This window comes from Dermacentor silvarum, chromosome 5, assembly GCF_013339745.2.
Source record: "Dermacentor silvarum isolate Dsil-2018 chromosome 5, BIME_Dsil_1.4, whole genome shotgun sequence".
NCBI classification, from domain to species: Eukaryota; Metazoa; Arthropoda; class Arachnida; order Ixodida; family Ixodidae; genus Dermacentor; species Dermacentor silvarum.
Genome location: NC_051158.1, coordinates 144,174,025 through 144,199,526, shown reverse-complemented (window position 1 = coordinate 144,199,526; position 25,502 = coordinate 144,174,025). Strand labels below are relative to the sequence as shown.

Below are 25,502 nucleotides of genomic sequence, written 5' to 3'. Positions count from 1 at the left end.
CAGCGCAATCAGCTGAAAAGGGGACCTAATGGTTGAGCCAGCTTCATAAGGTACTTGTGGGGCGCACTCCATTACGGGTGTTTACACAGCTGATTACTTGAACAAGGGTCTCTTTTGCATATGCGTCAACTTAATGGATAAAACTGCGGCTTCAGAGTGGGTGAAAAGCACCCGTTAACTTCAGGTGCATTATAAGAATTTGTAGTAAAAAAATATATATTCAGGAAGGAAGCATATCAACAACGTCTTTTTTGTCGAGTTGCGTCTTTCGTTATTATATTTTGCGCACGAAATTATTATAATACACCTAACGCAGAGCCAACTATCCCAAATTTCAGTTGTAAACCCATTCACTTCTTTTCCGTGTTAATTCTTGGCCCAAGCGAAATGTCTCTCACCAAACATTTAGCACACTCGATGCTTGCGGCAGCTCTGAAGGAGCCCTGATGCACCGTGCAATTGAATAGGAATAATTTAGGTGGCGTGGTCAAAGAAATAAACTGCATCAGCAAGAATGATCAATGTGAAAATGAATCTGTAAGGCCATTCAGAAAATATTATTGTACATTACCTTCACCTGCGTATCGGGAACAGGAAAGCCCACGCTGTCGAAGCACAACTGACCAGCTGGGGGGCAGCAGACGTCTCCACTGGCCTCAGACAGGCCATAGATATTCTTGAATTCCACAGGCTTCAACGCCGACACCACGAGCACCGCTGTGCTCTTCGGCAGACTTGCTCCTAAGCTGACCACCTTCTTCAGCGAAGGAACTCTTGTACCTGTAGCCGCTAGTGCACTTGCCACTAGATACAGCACCGAAGGGGTCGTCATAACAAGGGACACCTGGATTGTCCAAGAGAATGACGACTTCCTCAGTGACAACTCACGACATTTCGTCTTATTGGACACTAAATTTTGCAGAAAAGATCTTTGTATTTCCTGTCAGTATGTCATTAAGAAGATGGTGTTGCTACCGGCGAGGTTATCGTGCTAGACTGGGACAGTAATTAGCCTGCCTAAACATTTTTCCCGCGTTACGAAGCATGTCTACGGTAGTCCATCAATGCAGCTTATTAAGAAATTTTAGTAGAATGCTTAGTAACCGCTTGACGCCATTTCGTGTCCTGGGGACGCTAGCTGCTGTGACGCGCGTGAAGAACCGAATTTTTACGCCGAGTATATCAGTGCAAGTACGAGCGTTGCAAAATCTTATATGCCTGTTTTCAGTTTCCTAGTGAAACTACTCGTAGATCACTCACGAAGTTCATATTTGGATGAAAAGTGAGCAGATTTTGGGGCAATGTGCAGGCAAATTAGTAAGTGTGTGGGTTAACTAGGAGCTCCGGGTCGTCTAGCCTTTGCGCTAGGGTCATGTAGTCATTCGTTCGTCTGTGTCTTTCGTGCGCAACTCATTGTATCAATATGAATACGTAGCAACTCGCCCAGCTTTCATTTACTCTAATTAAGTCTGTATAGAAATATTGAAACACGTTGTCTTCCTACTTAAAACGCTATAATACATGCGTACGTAGTCGCGCCGCCGTTTTGGAGGAAGAAAGGAAACCGCATTTTAGTGTGGGGAGCCACTACAATTTCAAGCTTCATCTACTGCGCAAAATTCATAAACGCTGTATTCGGAACGCCATCAATGCACCCATTGACAGCCTCGCCACCCAGGTTTTTCAAAAGCTGAACATTGCCCCCATTCTGTAATTGTACGGCAAGAAGCTTCTTAACCGGCACAGTTGAGTACTAGACATCGTGCCTCGTTTTTCGACTATCTGGCTTAAAGGTACCACAGTGCGTTTGCCGATAGCACATGCAACAACAATATTTTGTGCACTTCAAAAATAATTATTTACCGGCGTGAAACATTACCGTTTAACCCACCACTACTGTTGAAAAATGCCGTCAATACTAAGTGAGAATCTAGGAAGTGATCATAACATTGTGGTCACAACCCTAGAGGTTGGATGCAAACCTCTACGTGAATTTGTGTTTACTGACTGGGAAGCCTTTAGAAAAATCCGGAAAACGCGCTGCCAGCAAGAGCAACAGAGCACGATAGTTAACCTGGATCAATGGACCGAGCAGCTCAGGGCAGATATTAAAGCGGCGACTAGGAAGATACAGACCGACCTCGAAGTCGACCGGGTGGATAGTCGGCTGGAACACCTACTCGAAGCAAAAACATCGCTACTGAACAGGTGGAAAGGGCAAAGGCTCAATCGGCGGCTTAGAAAAAAAGATCGCAGAGCTTAACAAAGCCATTGAGGAGTACTGTCGGGTACTAAGCCAACAGCAGTGGGATGAAATATGCAATTCGGTTGACGGACAAATGAGAGTGGGCGCCAAGTGGAATCTCCTCAAGCACCTACTCGACGCAACCAGTGCTAGATCCAACCAAAGTAAAGTACTAGAGAGAATCGTACATGAGACCACTCGCCAAGAAGACGTGTTGAAAGCCCTGGATAACCTCGCTTGTCGGTACCTCCCCCTGGGCTTGGCCAACCCAGACGACTACCCAACGTAAAGGGGCGGTTCGTGCCCAGAGTTTTACGCCCCCTTCAATGTATACGAGGTCAGGGAGGCCCTACACTGCCTCAATGCCAAGTCCGCGCCAGGGCCTGATCAAATCACCAATAAGGCTCTTAGAGACCTTGACGACGACTCCATAGCGTGGCTTACAGAAGAAATCAACAAGGCCTGGCAAACAGGTAAAGTCCCACGAGGTTGGAAAGAGGCTCTGGTAATCCTCATTCCGAAGCCCGGCAAAGCTCCAAACCTATCCAACCTCAGACCGATTTCCCTTACATCCTGCGTAGGAAAGGTAGCGGAACACGTAATTCACAATCGGATTTCTAAGCATGTCGAACGGAGCGGTCTCCTTCCCTACAACATGCTGGGCTTCCGACCAGGCCTCTCGACACAAGATGCAATGAAATTAATCAAGACTCAAATCATAGACCAAGATACGAGAGACGTGCGGGGAATTCTCGGGCTTGACCTAGAGAAGGCCTTCGACAACATATCACACCGACGTATTCTGGAATGCATCTCTGATCTTAACTTAGGACAAGCCTTTCACGGTTATGTAAGATCATTCCTGGAGAACCGCAAAGCCACGTTAAAGCTTGGAGACCACAAATCCACGTTAAAGCTTGGAGACCCAAAGGCACGCCTCAGGGAGCAGTGCTATCGCCCTTGTTGTTCAACCTAGCCCTCAGGCAACTGTCGGTATCCCTGTCGGGAATCGAAAGAGTTCACCACACGATATACGCCGATGACATCACTATCTGGTGCACCGGCGGCAGCGAAGCGCAAGTGGAATCGAGCCTACAAGAAGCAGTCGACCGTACTGAAACCTTCCTCGATGGCACAGGCCTACGATGCTCGACAACGAAGTCTGAACTACTACTCTACAGACCGGTCCGCAAAGGTCCTAAACCCAGGGGTTGGAAGCCCCTGGACGAAGTTGACATAGAACTACACACCAAAAGCGGGGCGAGCATTCCTAGGGTCGACACTCGAAAGGTGCTGGGAATGTTCATCGAGTCTACCGGAGGTAACATCACGACGCTCAGAAAAATCACGACCAAGACGGAGTGCATGATTGGATTAATCAATAGAATCTCCAACAAGAGGAGCGGTCTAAAGGAGGACAATCTCCTACGGCTATTCCACGCATTCTTAATGAGTCACATAATTTACGTGGCTGCAATGCAGAAGTGGTACGCTTCTGAAAGGCACAAGCTGGACACTCTCATCCGTAAAAGCATAAAAAAGTGATAGGAGTACCAATAAACGCCCGCACGGACCGCCTTCTTCAACTAGCTGTACATAATACACTCGATGAAATCATCGAAGCTCAGGAAACGGCTCAAGTATCACGACTCTCTAGCACCCCTGCTGGGAGGGAGATTCTCGCGGTCTTAGGAATCGGCTCCACTGTAGCGATGGAACGCACATGTGAAATGCCAGATTACCTACGGGACAACATTTCGGTTGCTCCTTTTCTCAAAAACGTCCATCCACAACACAATGCGAGCAGGCGCAAAGCTAGGGCTGTGGCATTGCTCCGGAGCATAAAAGCCTCGCCTCACACGGTCACTTTCGTTGACGCGGCCCAGTACGAGCACACATCGGACTTCGTCGCAACGGTAGTCAATCACGACGGACACGTCACTTGTGCGGCCTCCATCAGAGACAGCACCCCGGCTAGGGCAGAGCAGGCTGCGGTCGCTCTTGCACTTCTCGACGATGAGAGAGCTGAAATATTTACTGACTCGAGGGCGGCGGTTCGGGCATTTGCCTCTGGTGCCATCGCCAAGGAAGCTCATCGAATTCTCAAAGGCAAAGTCATCCAGCCACATTCAATCACGTGGTTCCCGGCCCATCTCGAACCCCAACTCGACTCCCTCCGCAACCTCAATGACATCGCACACGTTCAAGCGCGCGAACTAACCCTCTGCGCTGACGCCACTGCAAGTCGAGGCTCCGTCGATTCTAGGCTCGTCGAGTTCCGTGACACTCTCTCCACCTTCAACGAGGTTACCAAACACTACTACCTTGGTAGAAGACTATACCCTCCCCCACACGGGACACTAACCAGACCTCAAGCTGTCACACTACGCATGCTTCAGACGGGATCATACCCCAATCTGAATTTATTTCACTACATCAATCCAGACTGCTTTAGTCCAGACTGCACTAGCTGCGGACAATGTAGTACTTTGGAACACATGCTCTGGGGATGCCCCTCGTTACAGAGGGGCCCGCATCGATGCACTGCAGAGGAGTGGAGCTCTGCTCTTCGGAGCTCCGACCATTCACGCCAATTTTGGCTGTCCAGAGAGCCCACGATGCGGCACTGGAGCTTGGTCTCCCCGTCCCGACGTGGGTGGGGCCCGCGGCTTCGTCGCCTCCCTGAGAGGGGGAACAGAGCTTCTCAGGACCTCCATTAAAGTTCTTTGTCTGTCTGTCTGTCAATACTAAGTGCTTCTTCTGACTGTAATGCCTGTATATCTATATCGAGTGAGATGTCTGCGAGTTTCCTTGCATTCTTTGTATTCATTGTATTTTTCAAAATGTATGCCCAAGGCAAAAAATACTATGCCTTTCCATTATTTTTAAACCGTTGAATTCTGCTGTAACGTTTCGTTGATGTAACCAGCTTTCTTCCAGGACCGCATACCCCAAGTACAGCCTTTGCACATCCTGTTTGTCTGCGCGTCTAATATTTCTAAGCTGTTAAATGAACTTTAAAATTGAAATTGATTTGACAAACAAGACAACTTATACCATACTATAGTTAAAAATTATCATTCAGAGACCACACTCATCTCTCGTTATTGCAGATATAGGGAAGACGTCCCTTCAGATTGTGAAATGGGAGCACGACTTAAATGTTTTTCGCTTGCCATGGTGTCGTAGACGGACTAGTCGCCTGCTCATGCACTGAACAACTGGCAATGACGACTTTCCTATAAACGTAAGCACTCATGAAGTCGTCGAGTATGGCACCAGGCAAGTAGAATAGAAGTGATGGCACTTTGGTAAGCACATTTTATAGTTAACAAGACAGTAAACCTCGAAATGATTGCTCTTCACGAAACATCAATTGGTGTTCTAGAACGAAAATTCTATGAACAAAAATGCGTCTGCTGGAGTCATGGCACATGTAGAAGCCGGCAAACAACATCAATCGCTTGAACAGGAACCTCCCCACTGTATACATTCACAGCCTGGGTACCCCAACCAAACGGTCAGACAGAATCGACGCGGGACTAAAGCATTTTGTGTGTGTTCCACACGACGCCCGCAGTCGAAGCACCCCTTCATCTACAGCGTCCCCCTACCCACCCTGTCCCCATTATTATTAAAGGCGAAGCATTTCATGGCGAACATTTGCCACTTTGACAGTATCTATCTTTCTATCTAGCCGCCTACGTCTTGGTGCTCTCATGGTCGTTTTGTTAACTTGGTATTTACCAAAACTGGCATAGTATGACAATAGTGTATCGCCCGTGTAAAGTGTACCTGAATGACAATAGTGTAGGTCAGTCCCGTGTAAAGCTACCTGAATTTCGGAATGCTAGCGGCCAACAATTCGCGCTCCGTTTCAACAAGCTGTATATTAACAGGAAGTGCTATGTTTATTGTCACACGGCCCGTCATGTACGTGAAATGGATCCTTCTCTGATTGCAGAACTGCCAAGCGTACTAACATATCCACTGCTAGTCCTAGCAATTCCCGTGCGCCACAGTAATAGCCACCCCATGCTACTAAGCAAAAATCGGTCTCCGTCCCGTATTCGAACATACACAGTGTATGCAATAAGCGCGATCAGCTGTCCGCAGTTATCGATACATGTGAAGCGGATATTGTGGTGCTAACCGGGACATAGCTTTCGAGTAAAATTACTGACCGCGAAATATTGGCATGTCACAGCAGCTACAAATTCTTTCGATGCCATCGTGAACCGCGCACTGGTGGCGGTGTCCGTGACGGGATTATCAGTAGCAACATAGCACTTTCGTCACGTCTTGAATTAATATGCGCGCATATACGCGCAGGGCACAGTGACTTCATCTTTTGTGTGTGTTACCGGTCGCCCACTTCATCTAACGCATTTTGTTCAGACTTTCATGATGCATTCAGTAATATAACCGTACGGTTTCCTTCGTATCCGTTATTGATCCTAGGCGACTTCGACTACCCTACTGTTAATTGGTGTAATGATTTTCCCTCAGTAATCAATATTTCGTCCGAGAGTTCATCTTTCATCAATATTTGTTTAGAAATTAACTTAACGCAGTACGCCCTTAAACCGACTCGGTGCACAATTTCTGCTAACTGCTTGGAGTTATTCCTCACGACACCACCACATCTTGTTTCCGCTATATCTTACTTGCCGGGTCTAAGTGATCATTGTATAATGCAGTTTGACTTACGTGCTTCTGTTCCATCTGTTAAATCGTCTAAACAAATGCGCGATTATAAAAACGCTGACTTTGATTCTATTAACCTAGCTTTAGAAGTGTTCATCACTGACTATTTTCAGAACTTCCACTCAAGAAACGTTGAAGAAAATTGGCGCCTATTTAAACAGGAAGTACTGACACTCATTCAGCCTTTCATTCCAAATATACGTATCACTTTTAACTCGCATGCACCATGGTTCAATGCACATTTTAAACGTCCGCTAAATAAAAAGAGACTTTTCGGCGCACCAAGACAGCCAATCGTGCAGAGCATTGGCACGCCTATGTCACTGCTGACTACGAATGCAAGCAAGCTATCGCACTTTCGAAGAGCGAATTTTCTCAATTTATTCTGTCTTCAATTCTTTCTGATAACCCGCGGAAATTCTGGAATATAGTCAGTGACAAGAAGTCATCTTCGATTGAATTGTGTGATGAAAATGGTGTTCCTATAGCCACCGACGACTGCTGCGAAGCAATAAACAATGTATTCATGTCATTTTTTTCTGCTTCATCGCCCCGTGTTTATCCTGACATCTCGTTTCCTGATTACATTTCCATGAACCCTGTCTCTTTTGATGCTGTTGGTATTGCTAGTTTGATTACAAAGCTAAAAATATCTTCTTGTGCAGGAATTGATCATATCAATTCCAAATTTCTGAAAAACATTGTGACACATTCTTCGTTAATACTTTCGCAGATTTTTGCTCAGTCGCTAGAATCATCCACCTTGCGCAATAATTGGAAAGGAGGGAAGGCGGTTCGACTACACAAATCACGTCTCACTGACTCTCCATTTATTTATAGGCCCATATCATTAACCATCGTACCCTGTAAGCTCATGGAGCATGTCTTTTACTCGCATCTTATCTCTTTTGTGGAATCAAGCTCGTTTTTTACTGTCACCATAGTTTTAGAAAATAATTTTCATGTAACACCCAGCTCTTGGTTTTTACTAATGATTTATTTAGTGCAGTAGACAACGGACTAACAATAGATTCTATATTCTTGGACTTCGCGAAGGCTTTCGACTCAATGTCTCACAAATTGCTTTTCCATAAGTTGTGTGATCTTAATCTCGATACTCATATCTTGCGCTGGATTGAATGCTTCGTTTCTAATCGCTTCCAATATGTATCTGCTAACGGTCATGACTCTTCCATTGCTTTTGTACAGTCTGGAGTAGCTCAAGGGTCTGTTCTGGGTCCACTACTCTTTCTAACATTTATTAACGACCTTCTCATGTTTGTTACTTCTATAAAACTTTTCGCCAATGACTCCGTAGTTTACCGCGTCATCACTAACGCCTACGATCATGCTGCCCTGCACTCTGACCTTACAGCTATATCTTGGTGTTCTGATTCTTCAATGCCCCTAATACTAATAAAGGTAAAAGATGCGTGTCTCACAGACTTCCTCTTTCCCTGTTTCATTGAACTATACCATCAATAACACACCATTAGCCTCTGTAGCAAGTTACAAATATCTCGGTATACATATCACTAGTAATCTCTCGAGGAACGTGCATCTTCAATACGTACTTAATAAAGCTAACCGCATGCTCGGTTTCATACGTCGTAATTTTTCCAGTGCGATCGTTCACGTTAAATCACAACTTTATAAAACATTAGTCCATCCCAAGCTCGAATATGCCTTCTCCGTTTGGGACCCTGTTCAAGCTAATCTAACAAATCTTCTAGAATCAGTTCAGAACAGGGCCACCCGTTTCATATTATCAAATTATGCACGCCACGCAAGCGTACCATCAATGAAACTGACGCTTGGTTTGCCAGACCTCACAGTACGTCGTTAGTTTATGCGCTTGTGCCTCTTTCATAAGATCTACTACACTAATCCTGCTCTTGAAGATAAGTTGTTCCTTCACCCATGCTATATCTCACCTCGCAACGATCACCAAATGAAGGTGGGGATAGCACGATGCAAATCCAACTATTACTTTTACTCATTTATACCACGCACTGCCGACGACTCGAACCACGTTCCCGCCTCCATCGCTGCTATCTGTGACACCATAAATTTCAAAAAGATTGCCAACGACGTCATATGTACTCACCACTCCTCTCTGTAATGCCCTCGGTCCTTGAGAGTATGTAAATAAATGAATAAATAAATAGGTCATGACATGAATGTCATGACATGTGTCATGCAGTTCATGAAACAGCCACCTACGTCTTGGTGCTCTGAAGGTCGTTTCTTTAACTAGGTAGGCTCCCCGCACACTACTTCGCATAACATCGATTCCCACAGGACGTGGGATCTGCCGGCCTTTTTATCACCTTTTAGTCTCCCAGCCATGTAGGCATAGGAAGCTTACCACTGCAATCTTACTGTGCTTACGACAGCTTGCTAGCTTACCAGAACTCGAACGCGCTGATACTTGTGTGGCTACTCCAATGATGCTAACGAACGTGCTCGTTAATCTCGTTTAAAAAAGTGAATTTCGTAGCAAACAGAGATCGCGCAATTTCAGGAACATTCAGCAGCCTAGCGAGTCTTCAGGCAAAGAAGATGCAGAAGTGAGCACTACTCGGAAGGTCATGGGATTATTTTAGTGCAATGATCTCGATATAGACGAGTGTCATTGTAACAGCCTGCGATGAGTCTTTCGAAAGAAATCATAAGTGAACGGCCGGTTACGCTCGGCTCGTTTCCCAGCTAGTAGGTACTGCTGGCAGCAAGTACTGATGAGACGCCTTACGTTTGTGTTTCTTGACACGCCCTTAAATGCAATCGTTACTGTTATGATCACATTAGCTTATTATTGTGTAGAACAAAGGCCTACTGCTCGCAGCGATCTGCCGTTGCATTTGGTCAAGGTGAGTTGGCTATTTTATAACCTAAATCAATTGCGTCCCTCTAATCCATATCTCATTCTTATGCTCTGGGAAACAACTCGTTATCTAGAGTACGCGGTTCGCCTTTTGCTTTACCTTCATTTATGCACCTATATTCAACGCTAACAATAGCTACTCGCCCTTCGTCTGTGGTTTATACTGTGTGTTACTGCCTTTGGTTCACGCCTACTTTATTCGCAAAACGTTTTCATGGCCTAGTGTATTCGCCTCTTCAGTAACAAATTATGATCGCGTATCTATAAATATATGAAATCTACGTAATTTAAGGCAAAGTGCTGGAGACTTCTTCAAAGAAAGTCAAGGTGGTAGAAGGACTTTTTGTGTACTTTTTCAGTCATCGTAATTACAAGGTAATCAGCAGTTATTTATTTTGCAGTCAGCCATGCATCGTTTCTTCTTAAAGAGAAATTGAATCACTCGCTTTAAACACACGCACAAGGTAATTATTCACTGCAACGATTACTATAAAGGCAAAATTATTTTGAAATTGCTATTTTTGGCAATTTATATTTCGAAATGCCACACGTCCGACGTCCCGCCAAAAACGGCAGTGCTTACGCAAAAGCGCGCCGTCTATAGCAATGCAATTCACTCAGGAATGAGATGGGGGTTTCTGGGTAAGCTGAGTGTCCAATTTACTCTAGGATTCATGTTTGTGGGCGATTCTTTGCCACCAATGCACAGAAATGGCAAAATAAGTTGTGTACAAATTTGTGTACGCCATGACGGGAGGAGTTAGATGTACTTGTAATGCAAACTACCGTAAGATAAGCCGAATCACAAAGGGTGAAGGCGCAATTGTGTTTCCAGAAACACAATCATGAAAGAGGGCGTTCTCGCGCTTGCACTTCAAATGCGTAATAACGTGTGATCTGGGATACTTTCCTATACCAGCCTATATTTTTCCCATGTTATCGGTACATACCTACCTTTACCTTTTTTTTACATTACGCTTTACAATTTGGCTGAATGAATTCCTTCAGTAACAAAGGAATTAGGTCATTCCACGCGATTTTTTTGTTCAAGTTGATAAGCTGTCACTTACGACATGGTAGAACACGCTATGTGCATTCTAACCAATTTTCTTTGTCTGCAAAGTTATTTCATTCCCATCAGAAATTTTTCATGTGACAGAGCTAAGCTTTCGCTAACTGGAGTGCCTCACAACGAACCACTGTCTCGCCCTCGAAAGACTATGCGTGAAGGCTTGGCTTTCGGGGTATGAACCATCAAATCTGTGCTTAATTTCTGCCGGTTCGTGTCACCAGTTATTTCTTGTATACCATCTTCACTGTCGCCGAAAAAATAGAACTTCATTGTACGACGACTCTAGTAAGAGTCGCCTTTGTGGACATGACGATCCCTGGTGGGGAATGTGTGATGGGTGCCAAAGCGCCTGGGTGTGGCGGACATGGCGCAGAACGAACAGCCGCAATGCTGGTGTTCAAGTGGTGCAACCGGGCTTTGTCAGGTGTGAGGCGTGAATTGGGCATTGTCACAGCGCGTTGCATTATGGTGGTTAAAATGTGGCAGGGGGCATCCGATGCATGGGTGTAACGCGCTAGGATGCTACCCGCAAAACTAGCGCGCATATGAGCTTGCCTCATATGCGCTTAGACTTAATAATGACTGCGTCATTATGGGGAGACAAGGTCAGAGATAGTCGGATGTAAGATGAATCTGCGCGTGGAAAGCTGTATGAAGGGGTCAGAAGAAGCCTACTGCATTCACGGGGTTGTTTGGTTCTAGAGCATTGTTTATCCTATAACCAGATGTGCGTACATACCCCTAAAACTTGCAGTGCATACTAATGTTCAACTTTTCTATTATTGTCTGAAATCTTCATAAACAAGTATTTTTTTTACTTTTTGTGAAGAAAGAATGTTTTGCCTAACCCATGCAGATACTTCGGGAGTGCTAGGTTTCTTTTCTACACGATTCCCTGCGCGATGCCTTCAGATTTGCTAGTTATCCGCTAGGTGCCACAGCTATGTAATTTCTGTAAAAGCCATAGCAGTGTGTGTATGTTTTATTACTCAGACTCCTCTGCACATTTTGTACAGCTAGCCTTCTGTTTACCTAAAAAATAGACTTTGATTACATATATGTTAGATTTTAAATACTTTGTGGACCACTAGCAGCAATTTATAAAGTGGGTTACCAAACCATTTTTCGAAGTCGTTTTTAGTGACATATGGTTACATTATCCGTTTTTTTTTCAAATCTCTGTAACATGAGAAAACAAGATGCATTACGTGCAAAAAGGAGCTTGTTTTAGAGTCCGTGCTGATGAAATCAGATGCATTTTTATGCCATCTCGTCCCGCTTTCCTTCTCTTGAGCCAAAATTTCAAAAGCATTATATTTTCATTTTTGCCATTTGGCGTGCGTACATATTAGCTGTCTCTTCGTATAATGGCCGCTGTGTGCATTTTTTGATAGTCTCGGAATTTTCAATCGTACAACATGAATTCTTGCGCAAGTGCTCAATGCTGCGAGAGGCGGCATAAGACCACAGTGCATTGACTTTCTATATAACCCCGTGATGGTCAAGGGACCAATAAATAGCAACTGCAAGAAAATTTCACATTGGCTAAATTGGCTCTAAATGAACAGTAGATACTACTGAATTATTTCGGTATAACAACATGCCCGCAGTCTGTTTAGTTTTAAAATTTGCAACCTTTTAATAGCGCCGAAGCAGAAATTGCATGCCACCGTGCTGGCTAGTCAGTCGGCTAGTTCTGTGCCGTTCCAGCCCGTCATCCCTGAGATATTTCAGCGAGCTGCAAGCAGCCGCTGGCGGCGCTAAACCCTTTCAGACGCCAAAAAAGTCTCTTGATTGAAAACGTGCTTTCCCCGCATTTCTTGCATATACAAAATCAGAAAAAGCATGCAGCTTCATAATAGATTAAGAATTTTCAATTCTTTAGTGAGTTTTCTCCAGTTTACAGAATATGGGCTCATGTGGACTCCATGCGAAAACTCGCTGCAGAGCATTACTTATGCGAACATCAGCTAATTAATGTCTTGCAGACTCGAAAAGCACCTATCCAGGCACTTGAAAACTATGTCTGGTACAACACACTGTGAAAAATCATGAAAGGAGTGAACCCACTACATACAAGACATACTCGTATCGAGCAAATACACACAACCGTCTACCTTCCCCCTAGTTTTACTAACACGTTTTGATCCTTTTATTCAAACTTGCAACACGATTGCAATCAGAATAGTTTCAAGGTTTATTCGACACATTTTAAATACCACTACTTAGATTTTTTTTTTGCTGTTGACGCAGATTCTTGGCGTACACAATTGTGTACACAGCGTTTTAAAGGGTTAACCTCGCATGACTGTGTCCCTTGTCCCTTCTGGTAAGCGGCAATAGAGACGTTTTCCCGAGTCTCATTATCAATAACGCCTACGGTGGCTAGATTTTCTTGACGTATCCGCACGTATTTGAAACGAAAATGTAGCACGGTGGCTTCTGTATTACATCTACACTATATTAAACTAGGCATCGCACGTGACCCAACATTTCGTTGATGTTGGCCTCCAATGGCCATGTTTGAAAGCATTGGCAAGCGCAGGCGTAAAAATAAACTGCGCCTTTTCTGCAAATAGAGCGGTTTTCATCTCACGATTTGTGTGGGGATTTTCCTCGTGGACTGTTTTATTTATTATAACCAGGAAATCTTGCCTTAAAACTATATTGCCTTCGTTGAAGTTAAAACATCGCAAGGGTAAATAGAGCTGCAGTACAAGGCGAATAATACATGAATACTCAAAATATTTAGGCAGAGTTTCCTAAGAATACTCCAACTATACCATACCGCACCCAAGTTCTCGCATATGTTTAATATTTAAATGACCGGCGTATACCAATGTTCCTGTAATCCATGGTACTATCTCTCTTCGTGGCATCTCTCATTTTCTGTATTGTCCCATATTATGTTCAGGCGTTTTCTTTTAGGCTTCCTTTCTGTCTGCATATTTCCCTTCCATTTGAGACTAACAGATAAATGTATCGCCCACCATGGCATTCGTTATAGCGCAAATCCATTGAGAAAGACGGATCCTAATGCAATAAGTATTCTTTGGGAAGCTTATCCACTTTGCGTCATATAAGTATCTAACCTGTTTCATACCAGAACATGGATCACTCAGTGAGATCCCATTCGTGGTCAAATTCTCCATATAGGTATGTGACACACCTAAAAAACCGTTAAGATTGCTGCGGTGCAGGGCGGGATCCAACTATCAGTGCACGGGTTCATCGAGCACTACAGCCAGCCACCAGATGCCATTATGCGTCGACGGAAGCGCGAGAGAGGAGCGCGACCACTCAATGTGCATTGTCAAGCTATTTAATAAACACTCTGCGCTTGAACATATGGCAATTTTGTGCCTGTATCGTTAATTCTATAATTATTTTCTTTCGGTCGTCCACGGAATGGAATCACCTTCCTGCTGAAGTCGTATCCATTCACGATAACCAAAGGTTTCGAGCGGCTTTAGCTGACATTGTGTAATCGAAGCATATTTTGTGCGATATGTTTGTAACCTAAGTGCGTTTCGTATTTACCACTTTACTGTCTTAGTTCACTACCAATTTCTTTTGACGATGTAAACCCTAGCTAAAACTGTATAATGAGAAGCCTTTGTACTTGAACGTTCTAACTGCTCTTATATCTTTTCTTCTCATTTGCTGTAAGCCACTCTCCCCTTTAATGCCTTTGGCCCTGAGGGTAATAAATAAATAAATAAAATCAAAAGATAATCATAGAAATAATCGCCATAATATTGTTCCGTTGCAGAAGTCACCATATAAAGATGTCTTTACAATATTTACAAGACAGGCGCACGATGCATAAAAAAAGATCGCTGTCGAGACCGATCGCACTTCCACACGTCGAATCGTATTCTCCTGACTGGCGCCACTCTTGGTAGCGCCACAACCAGATATATCATAACCTATAAAACACACCGTCCCCACACAACCGTCATAATAGATATTTCTAATCGCATTAACGTCGCAAAACATCTCCAAAGGAGCGATGAGAAGCCAACTTTTCTTCTGACGCCAGACAAAAACTGCGTAAATGGGAATATCATCGAGAGTCCAAAGCAATGTCGTTACCTTTTCATTTTTGGTCGTAGAAATAAAGTCCGGTACAGACCAGTACTTGTCACTGATCACCAAGCGGGCCCCACAGCATATCAATTTGAAGTTGAAGGAAAATGCCACGTGTATGGTGATGTATTCGCAGGCGAGACAGACGTCGTCTGCGCTGTACAGGCCGGTAATTCTGGGAACGAATAACCGATTCAGATGTGAAAGACGAGTTGTTACACTGACACATCTAGCTCTGCTCAAGGCTAATAGTGTTGTTCTGTGATTATTGCCGGAAACGTTAACTCCTGGCCACGTGGCATACTCACTCTGTGAGGCCAAGTTTACATGGCTGTGATAATCAGTGCGAACATATGAAAGAGAGCGGCTGAGATCAACTCATACTCTACATTTCATCATCTGGGATGTTACGGCCATGTGGCAACGCAGAAGATGAAGTGCATATACCCGCCATATACCCGCCATATGACAGTGCCCACTGTGTGAGCCACATACTCGCATCTAGATAGTTGAATGATAGCTTTCATGCTCTTTGTTTGCTTTCACGCTAAGCGGTAGCAGCTAAGTCCTTCCTAATGCCGCATGTTGTCGGACCTGTGAAGCTCAAAGCGCAGCCTTTTTGAACTTTACAAAAAGGCAAACTAAGTAATGATAGTGCATATTTTTCCAGGGCTTGTGGCCAGTAAACGAAGTCTATCGCTGCTCTCATTTAAGAAGTTTTGTGAAGTTTGTTTTTATGGAAATTGTTCACGGGGGTGTGCAATCACAAGGCACGCAGTAGGTTCGTACATGAAGAGGATATATTGCAAATTATTTTACATGAAAGCATCGCAAAAATACAAGGCCGTTCTTTTGCTTTATATCTGTGCGCAGTGATGTGTTTAACAAGCAGGTTTTCATGGTTAGTCTGTGAGGCAACTACTATTTGAATCTCTCTTATAATACATATATTTGTGAATGCTTTTCAGAAGTGTAGCACGGCACAGCTAAGTGTTCCCCTCAGTTAAAAGATGTCATTAAACAAGATATCGTTTTACACGCTGTATTATTTTAGTTTACTACTATGTTGCTGTACTTAAAAAAAGTATGAACAGTGTTATATGCAATAAAATGTCTGTTAAGCGTACCATGTGCCATGGGATAACTATTGCGGGAACTACAAAAGTGATCTGACGTTGAAAGGAACGACTTTACTTTGGGTACGGCCCGTCGAAGCTTACACAAGCACACGCAATGCCTTCTGCTATATGGTATCTCTGGAAGAAAAGGGCATTAAGTGTCCCACTGACGTATTATATCTTGCTTTATTCAATAATGGGTGATACAAAATTTTCGAGAACCTTCAAATACCTGGAGATCGCAAACAGGCTTTCTGGCACATTTCTCAGCGAAACAAATGCTTGCTTAATTCTTTCAAGAGACAACGAAATAATGAGGTGCTACAAAAACAGTGCACTACGAAATCAGCTATTCGCACTACGCATTTACATAGACTAGTTTGCCGCATAACAACATTAGCTTTTACCCAGTACTTAATTTTTCGTCTTATTTTTATTTTTACTCCATTTTATTGTAGAAAACGGACGGGCTCTGCGACAAAAAGTGAAGGCATGCTTGACGTAAAAGGTGCCCGGGCTCCCTGCTGCAAGGCAAGCAGCAAGCATGGTGAATATATAATACAACACGCTCAACATATGCAGTGAAACATAGTGCAGTAATGTGTTGTTATGCAAGCAAGCAACATTTCACACATTGTAAAACAAGCATGGTTGCATGAAAAAATTTCGAGTTATTTACAACATTATCAAAAAATACACAGTTCCAAATCGCCCATCGAAAGGCACACGACTACCGTATAATCTCGAGTCAAAACCGCACCCGTCTATGGACCTCACCTTAAACTTAGCAGCCAAGAATCGGGGGAAAAAATTCCAGCGGAGAAGCAGTCGAGTTCGGTGTGCTGATGCCGCGCGCGCATGAGTTAATTTCCATGTCCAGCATACTTTCGCGCACCGCTACAACCTCCATGCAGGAACCACAACCGGCTCCTCCATGCCACTCGCAAGAAGCCGGCTCCATCTTTTATCTATTTGTGCAGTTAATTTTCACAGCCAGCTCTTCCGGCTCATTTGCCAGCTGCCGGGAGTCCGCAATAGAGAGAAAGCGTTGCAGGTGCGAAGCGCGCTGAATTAAAGCTGAAGGTTGTCACGAACGTCGAGGTGGTGGTGGTGGTTGCGAAAACCTTTATTTTAGGAAAATACAAGAGTTGACCCACGAAGAGGATGCACCTAAGTGGACTCCCTAGTCCGGGATTCCGTTGAAGATGGCCGCCGCTCGGGCACGCGCCACCAGGACGCTCTGGGCGCACAAGGTAGAACAGCTGAGCAGGGTCTCATCCCAGGCCTCTCATGTGGGAACGGAAAAGGGGGGAGAGAGGAAAAGAGAAAGAGGGGCAAGCTGCAACCATGTAGTAGGTGTCAGCCACGACCGCACAATGGCGACAATGTCCACTTGTATTAGGCAGAAAATGGCGAGCCACGGCAGGACACAACAGGTATTGGTCTGTAAGCGGTGCAGGGTTTGCTCATCGGCCTTAGACAAACCCCGGACCGTGGCCGGAAAAAGCCGACGACCACCGCGGTAATAGGCCAAGATTTCTCGAAAAGATGTGAGAGACTGGGTTGCAGGATCAGGCGAGAGGGGAGAAGGGCTAATGGCCCGGGGAAGAAGCGCGCGGGCGGCAGCACCGGCATCCTCGTAACCAGGAAGACTCTCATGACCCGGGGGCCAGACAAGTCGGACGGGGTGAGGTACGAAACGCCAGGAGGCGGCCCGGAGGAGGTGAGCTGTGAGGGGCGACACGGAACCGGCAAAGTATCGGGAGCAAGCAGAGCGTGAGTCCGAGATGATGACCCTTGCGTTGGGTCATCATCTCCGCCTTAATTGAAGTAGAGGCACGAATGGAGAAGCCATCAAGCGTCTTTCCATCGTGGATCACGGCAGCCGAATAGTAGCCAGAGGGCGAAGGACCCGCGACATCCACATAGAAGACACCGGGGCGAGATCCATGTTGGGAAACTTCGAGGAACACGTCCGAATGTTGGCGTCCGTTGCGGTACAGCACGCGCATATCGTGGTCCTGCAGGCCAGACGACCTGGAGGACCTTTCAATGACGACAACCAAGATAGAGCATGGTGGTCCGTGACGACACCAAATGGGCGGACATACAAATGAGGCCGGAACGTGGTAAGAGCCCAGATAATCTCCAAACATTCTTTTTCTGTGACATTGTAATTGGTCTGGGCTTTCGTAAGGGTACGACTTGCATAGGCCACGACATATTCAGGAAAGCCAGCGCCGAGGCGAACACCGCTGGCATCTGTGTGCAGATCTGTAGGGGCCGTCGGGTCGTAGTGGAGCAATATTGGGGGAGACGTCAGTAAACGACGAAGATTCGTGGACACCTCCTCGCAATCTGACGACCACGAATGAATGGGTCCGTTGCTTCCAAGGAGCTTCGTCAGGGGCGATATGATGGCGACGAAATTTCGAATGAAGTGTCGGGAGTAGGAACACAAACCTAGGAAACGTCGCAGTTCTTTGATGGTCGTAGGTCTACGGAATTCGGCGACGACACGGCGAAGTTTGGCTGGATCGAAATTCGCCGAAGTTTGGCTGGATCGAGGAGAATTTCATCCTTGAAGATGATGTAAGCAAGAATCGTTACCTGCCGCGCTGCAAATCGGCACTTCTGTAAATTTAGTTGTGGGCCAGCGTCTCTCAAACACGTCAAAAGACGCCAGAGCCGTTGAATCTACGTGAAGAAGTCCGGAGCAAAAACAACGACGTCATCAAGGTAGCACAAGCACGCGTGCCATTTCAAGCTGCGCAGAACGGTATCCATCATGCGATAAAAAGTTGCTGGCGCATTACAGAGTCCAAGCAGCACGACGTTAAATTCGTATAAACCGCCGAGCGTGACAAAGGCTGTCTTCGGTCGATAGTCATCTGCCATAGATACTTGCCAATACTTTGAGAGCAGATCGAAAGATTAAAAAAAATTCTGCTCCTTGTGGGCTGTCTATAGCGTCGTCGATTCACGGAAGCAGGTAAACGTCCTTGCGAGTGATCTTGTTGAGGCGCCGATGGTCCACACAGAACCTTACAGAACCATCCTTCTTCGTAACAAGGACAACGGAAGATGCCCATGGAGTGTGGGAAGGTCAGATTACTTCGCGGCGGAGCTTATATGCCACTTGTTCATTCAATCACACGACGTTCTGTAGCAGATAAATGATATGGGCGTTGTTGCCGCAATAGCGATTGTGAGCCAGTGCCGATCTGGTGCGTAACAGCCGACGTCTGGCCCAGGGAAGGTTGCCCGACATCGAAAGACGAACAAAATTTTTTGTAAAATGCACAGAAGCTGAGATCGCTGGCCTGATGTGAGGTAATTGGCGATAGAAGAATCGAACACATACGTGGGTAATGGACCAGATGTAGAAAGAGAACCGAGCGTACTGTAATGGGCGCAGTATGTGGCTTCGTTAACGACCGTAATTTGCACTTCTTCGATAGCTTCGACATTTCCAAGATACTGGCCTCTGAGCAGCATCACAGGGTACGGGAAGAGGTTACAAACAAATATAGCGCTGGATTCCTGTGGACGCTCACCGTCGCAAAAGGCATAGGAGTGACCTTTTCGAGTGGAAACGCGCTCAGACGGAGAAAATAGTGCGACGGCCTTGGACAGGCTGTTTCAGTACATAGAAAGAACCATTGACGAGTTGTGAGGAACGTTGGTGTCGTGTCTGACGAGTAGTTTGTTCGGAAGAGAAGCATTGTCGGCGAGCGTCAAATCTGAGAGCGGCGACAATTCTAGTTCATCCCGTGCGCAATCAATGACGGCATTGACTTCCGCGTAGCTGAGTGGTGCAGCCGCAGCGATCTGTTGGAACCTGGCCACAACTCTAGCGTAGCTGAGAGGCGCCGCCGCAGGAACATGCTCGCGGCACTCAGGCAAATCCTTGTAGAGTTCTTCCGCTGTGGCGCGGCGGAGCGGAGGCACACTACTTGACGTTGGCTCTTGTACCGGTTGTGGCTGTGCAAAGGCCATCAAGGAGATCTAGCGTGCAATTTCCTCACGCACGAACGCCTCCATTTCTGCCAGCAACGCTGACTGGTCAGAAATGGCCGTCAAGCCAGCGAGGTGTTCGTCGCGCGATGTGGGGCGACGGGTCAACAACCGCTGCCTGCGTAGCTCCTCGTAACTTTGGCACAGTGTAATCATCTCTGCCCCAGTGCGAGGATTCTTGGCAAGCAGCATCTTAAAGGCATCGTCTTCTATGCCTTTCGTAACATTCCTGATCTTATCAGACTCCGACATGGTGGCGTTGACTTTCTTGCATAAGTCCAGGATGTCTTCGATGTAACTGGTGAATGATTCACACCCTTGCTGAGCGCGTTCCCGCAAACGCTGTTCGGCGCGTGGCTTACAAACAGCAGGGCGATCAAAAACACCCACAAATTAAGTCGTGGAGTCTGACCACATCGAGAAACAGTTTCATGGTTGTTGTATCGTAAATTGGCCACACCCGCGAGGTAGAATAGCACGTCGCTCAGCTTTCTTGCTTCGTCTCATTTATTGTGCGGCTTACCCGCTCGTAGGTCGTTAGCTAATCCTCAGCGCCGGTGTCATCCGCGCCTTTGAATATAGCAGGGTCCCGGTGGCGAGGCACGCCAGAGCATCGTGCCGGTGCAGGGCGAGGCACTTGCTGGGATGGTTCTTCAGGCATGGTGGACGGTAACGTGCGGGATTGAAGTTCCAGGTTGCGGGATTTTAGGGCGCAGCACCTCCACCAATTGTGAAAGGGATTATTAGAACTCGCAGCAGCGCTTCGACTTCTATTAACAGCACCTAATAACAACAGCTCCAAAGCACGAGCGCCGTTGCCGAGCAAGAGCGCTGGGCCCACTAGCGTCTGGACCCACTAGAGCCGGACCCACTAGCGTCTCTGTTCGCTACACTATCCTTAATATGTAGAGCTGTGCACTACTTTGCTATCGCCAACGATGTTTCGCCTTTCGGGCGAAACTGAGACTTCGTTTTTTTTATTACTCGTCACATGGACCGTCGCGCGGGTCTGTCTGGGTCCAACTCTGCTGGTCAAGCTGCTGACCGCTAGGCCCACGCGACCACTACCGCCCTCGGTGCAGCAGTTGTGATATATGGTACACAGTAAAAGTTTTTACACCCAAAAGGGTGTAAAAAGGGGTGTATTTTAATTTTAACACCCTTGCCTACACCCTTTCACACCCTTTTGTCATTATTTTACAATACTACACCCTATATATATAGGGTGCGTACATCTTTTGCACCCTCCGATTGGCACCAAGGGTGTTTCTTTAGGCTCAAGAAGGGTGTAAGTGACGCACAAATATGTATGCGTACACACATGTGTGCGCATGCGTCTTCGACAAAGGCTATATATAAACATGCCCAAAGCATTGGTGATAATAAAGGCGCTTTATTCGGTAATACAGTGTTCAAGGCAATTCATGTTAAGTGTATCTATCGTAAAGTATTAAAATCCATATGTACTTATTGCAATCGGCTAGCTTTCATTTTCAATTTAAAGAGCATGCGGTAATTACAAAATTCAAGTCAGCCTGTATGCAAAATACACCCAGTAAGTGCGAACTTGGTGAGCGAATCAAGTTTTTAAGATATTCCTTCGAAAAGTGCTTGCATGACGTTCTCCTTTCTATTTTTCGAGAAAAGCTTTTTGGTGCATATATGTGGAACACCAGTGCGTTATGCGACACTATTCAGGTGTATATTTTGCGAGGCTGGTGCCGCTGACAGCATTCCTGTCAAGTGGCTAAACTTCACTATTGTCTCGCTTCAATATTGAAATAACAATATGACCTATCAAAATATTAATGAAAAAGTATTTTTATGGATATCAGTCCTCGTAAAATATACGTTCTAACATTGATAAAAAGTTATGAAACAACTCATTATTTACCCGTTCATTACATGCACCAACCACCCCAAATTAGCACTACACTAGATAGATTGCAGTGCACTGCATTGCAACACAGGGGCACTGGGGTTTGCCATCCCCAGTAGGAAATCGGACGCTTGTCTGGTTGACTTGCTTGCCTTTCCTCTCCTTGCTTTTTCTATCTCTTTGAACAAACTGCACTACCTTGTCGAAGAGGAAGCGTTATCCTCTTTCAGAGTTAAATAATTTGTCGAGCAATAATTTTACAGTTCCAGCAACTACAGCATGAACTGGAAAACGAAACCGAATCTGATTTGTTCTTCGTGCTCGCAGAGCGCGGCACCAGGTGGCACCGTGCGCTGTGCCTCCGGTCTCGAAGGATCTAACAAGCGGTTGATGCAGCTGCGAATGTGTAGTCAGTCGGCTTTTATCGTTTTATGTTGTGCAGATTGTTAGTTCACCGTAAATATGTCTTGATTTGTACTCAAGAGTGGAGCAAGGCCCCAAGGAACAGAGATTGACGCAACGGGAGCGAAGAACAGAAGCGATGGATGGTTACGCTGGTTGACTCTCGGCATGTTCAAAATGGCGAAGTTCCGAATTTGTCGCTGTGTGACGTGCGCGTGTGTGGTCGTGGTGTGCCGTCATAGCGCGGGGATATTTGTGCTGAATGTGTTTCACTTCGTCTACAAAACTCTGCACGCAATGGCATCGAAGAAGTCGTGTGTTCAGGTGCACGTATGTGCATGCTTGGATACGGAAAGCCTGCCCTCAACGGTAGCGCTAAGCTCAGCCGTGTTGGCTCAGCGCTACCCCCTCAACGGATGTTCAACAGTCTACGTGCTCGTAACTTGCTCACGAGGTAAGCCCGTTGTCATCTTGTTTGTATGTGGTAAGCCGGCGTCGCGATCAGAAATATTGTTTACAAAATGCAAGTAAACGGCGTCTTACGGCAAAAAGGACGCGTGAATGGGAAAAAGGATTACGTTCGGGGTAGATTATTCGTTGGCGTCACCTATTCTCGCACGGGCGCGTTACCTCGGATGGACATACTCACGCCTGCGGTGCTCGTGCTATATCAGTCATGCCGGATTATATAGCTTTCTCGCGCCTCTACTTTCAAAATAACATCACTGATTTTCCCGGGGGAGCAGTAGGGGCCGTAGTGGAGACCGGGGCTACTGTCCTGGAGCAGTATTTTCGCTCATGCCAGCCTTTTCGTATGTGTTAAGCTTCTCTGCAGCCTAAATTGTTTGCAGTTAACTCTGCATGACATTATACTTGCTTGCATAAGTGTGACAGCTGTCACCCGTTCGTCGTTGGCGCGAAGTCAATCGACGGGGTATAAAGCCGGTTGGTCGTTCCGTATGCTCTCCGTGACTTTTCAAAACATAACTCAAAGAAAATGCCTAAACTGCTCCCCCGGGAAAATCAGTGATGGTATTTTGAAGGTAGAGCGCCGTAAGGCGTGAGAAAGGTATAATCTGGCATGGCTGACCCGCAGGCGCGGGAATGGCTGTCCGAAATACCGCGCCTGTGCGCGGAGAATAGGTTACGCCAACGAGGAATTTACCACGTTTGATCTACATGGTAGTGCGGTCCCCTCGATCGCGATCGAAATTTTCTGTGTGACGATTATAACCTCTTGGTTTGTGATTGCTATATTCAGCACTTTTATAAAACAAAGATATTGTTGAATCAAAGGGTAAACAGAGGTTTTACAAGTAAAAAAGAACAAGAATTTTGTGCAATTGTATTGCACATATCTGTGTGATCATTGAAGCTAACACGAATTGTCATCTGTTTACAGACCTCCTTGCTGTTGCAACTCTGAGGACAATTGCTTCAAATGGGAAGGAAGAACCAGCACTGCTAGCGCTATTTGTACATGAGGACGTATGTTCCTTCACATTTTTGTTAATGAAATCGGATATAAACAATGCTGTAATTCCTCAAATGGCTTCAATCGTAGAAACAGTTTGGCAACTGTACAAAGATCCAGATGCTTTTTTTTTTTTTTCAATGTGAACATGCTACCTAATTTCACCACCTATTTATTCATTGTTATTTATTCATGCTACCGGTAAAGGCCCTCACAGAGAGTGTATTACATGGGGGGGGGGGGTCGATATAATCATTAATAAGTGCTGTACATATTAGGAAGAACAACAACAATACATGTATAAATAATAAAAAACAGCAATTAAATCATAAGTCAATATACAAAACGTAGGGATGAACAAACGAACAATTTTGAACTGCTCTTGCACTCGATGTGAGGAGCATCTATGCTGCAAACATGACCTTGCTTGGATTACACGGGTTATTCGAATAATGCTGGGTTGTGTTAAGCTTCTCTACAGCCTACATTGTTTGCAGTTAAGGCTGCATGACATTATACTTGCTTGCATAAGTGTCACAGCTGTCACCCGTTCGTCGTCGGCGCGAATTCAATCGACGGGGTATACAAGCCGGTTGGTCGTTCCGTATGCTCTCCGTGACTTTTCAAAACATATTAACTCAAAGAAAATGCCTAAACTGCTCCCCCAGGAAAATCAGTGATGGTATTTTGAAGGTAGAGCGCTGTAAGGCGTGAGAAAGGTATAATCTGGCATGGCTGACCCGCAGGCGCGGGAATGGCTGTCCGAAATACCGCGCCTGTGTGCAGAGAATAGGTTACGCCAACGAGGAATTTACCACGTTTGATCTACATGGTAGTGCGGTCCCCTCGATCGCGATCGAAATTTTCTGTGTGACGATTATAACCTCTGACTTTGTGATTGCTATATTCAGCACTTTTATAAAACAAAGATATTGTTGAATCAAAGGTAAACAGAGGTTTTAGAAGTAAAAAAGAACAAGAATTTTGTGCAATTGCATATGTCCGTGCGACCATTGAAGCTAACACGAATTGTCATCTGTTTACAGACCTCCTTGCCGTTGCAACTCTGAGGACAATTGCTTCAAATGGGAAGGAACAACCAGCAGTGCCAGCGCTATTTGTACATGAGGACGTAAGTTCCTTCACATTTTTGTTAATGAAATCGGATCTAAACAATGCTGTAATTCCTCAAATGGCTTCAATCGTAGAAACAGTTTGGCAACTGTATAAAGATCCAGATGCTTTTTTTTAAATGTGAACTGACATGCTACCTAATTTCACCACCTATTTATTAATTTTTATTTATTCATGCTACCGGTAAAGGCCCTCACAGGGAGTATATTACCCGCCGTGGTTGCTCAGTGGCTATGGTGTTGGGCTGCTGAGCACGAGGTCGCGGGATCGAATCCCGGCCACGGCGGCCGCATTTCGATGGGGGCGAAATGCGAAAACACCCGTGTACTTAGATTTAGGTGCACGTTAAAGAACCCCAGGTGGTCGAAATTTCCGGAGTCCCCCACTACGGCGTGCCTCATAATCACAACTGGTTGTGGCACGTAAAACCCTATTTAATTTTTTTAGGGAGTGTATTACATGGGGGGGGGGGGGGGGGCGA

General features: G+C 45.5%; 1 protein-coding gene across 1 annotated transcript in view; it reads right to left on the bottom strand.

Annotated features, from left to right (window-relative positions):
* LOC119454469 (uncharacterized) overlaps window positions 1–25,502 on the bottom strand; it is a 124,272-nt gene that overhangs the window by 51,446 nt on the left and 47,324 nt on the right. Inside the window, exons 6-7 of the mRNA XM_049668515.1 lie at window positions 15,004–15,172; window positions 572–844 (exon numbers count right to left, since the gene is read on the bottom strand). Coding sequence (XP_049524472.1) covers window positions 572–844; window positions 15,004–15,172 — 442 coding nt within the window. The remainder of the gene's footprint in view (window positions 1–571; window positions 845–15,003; window positions 15,173–25,502) is intronic.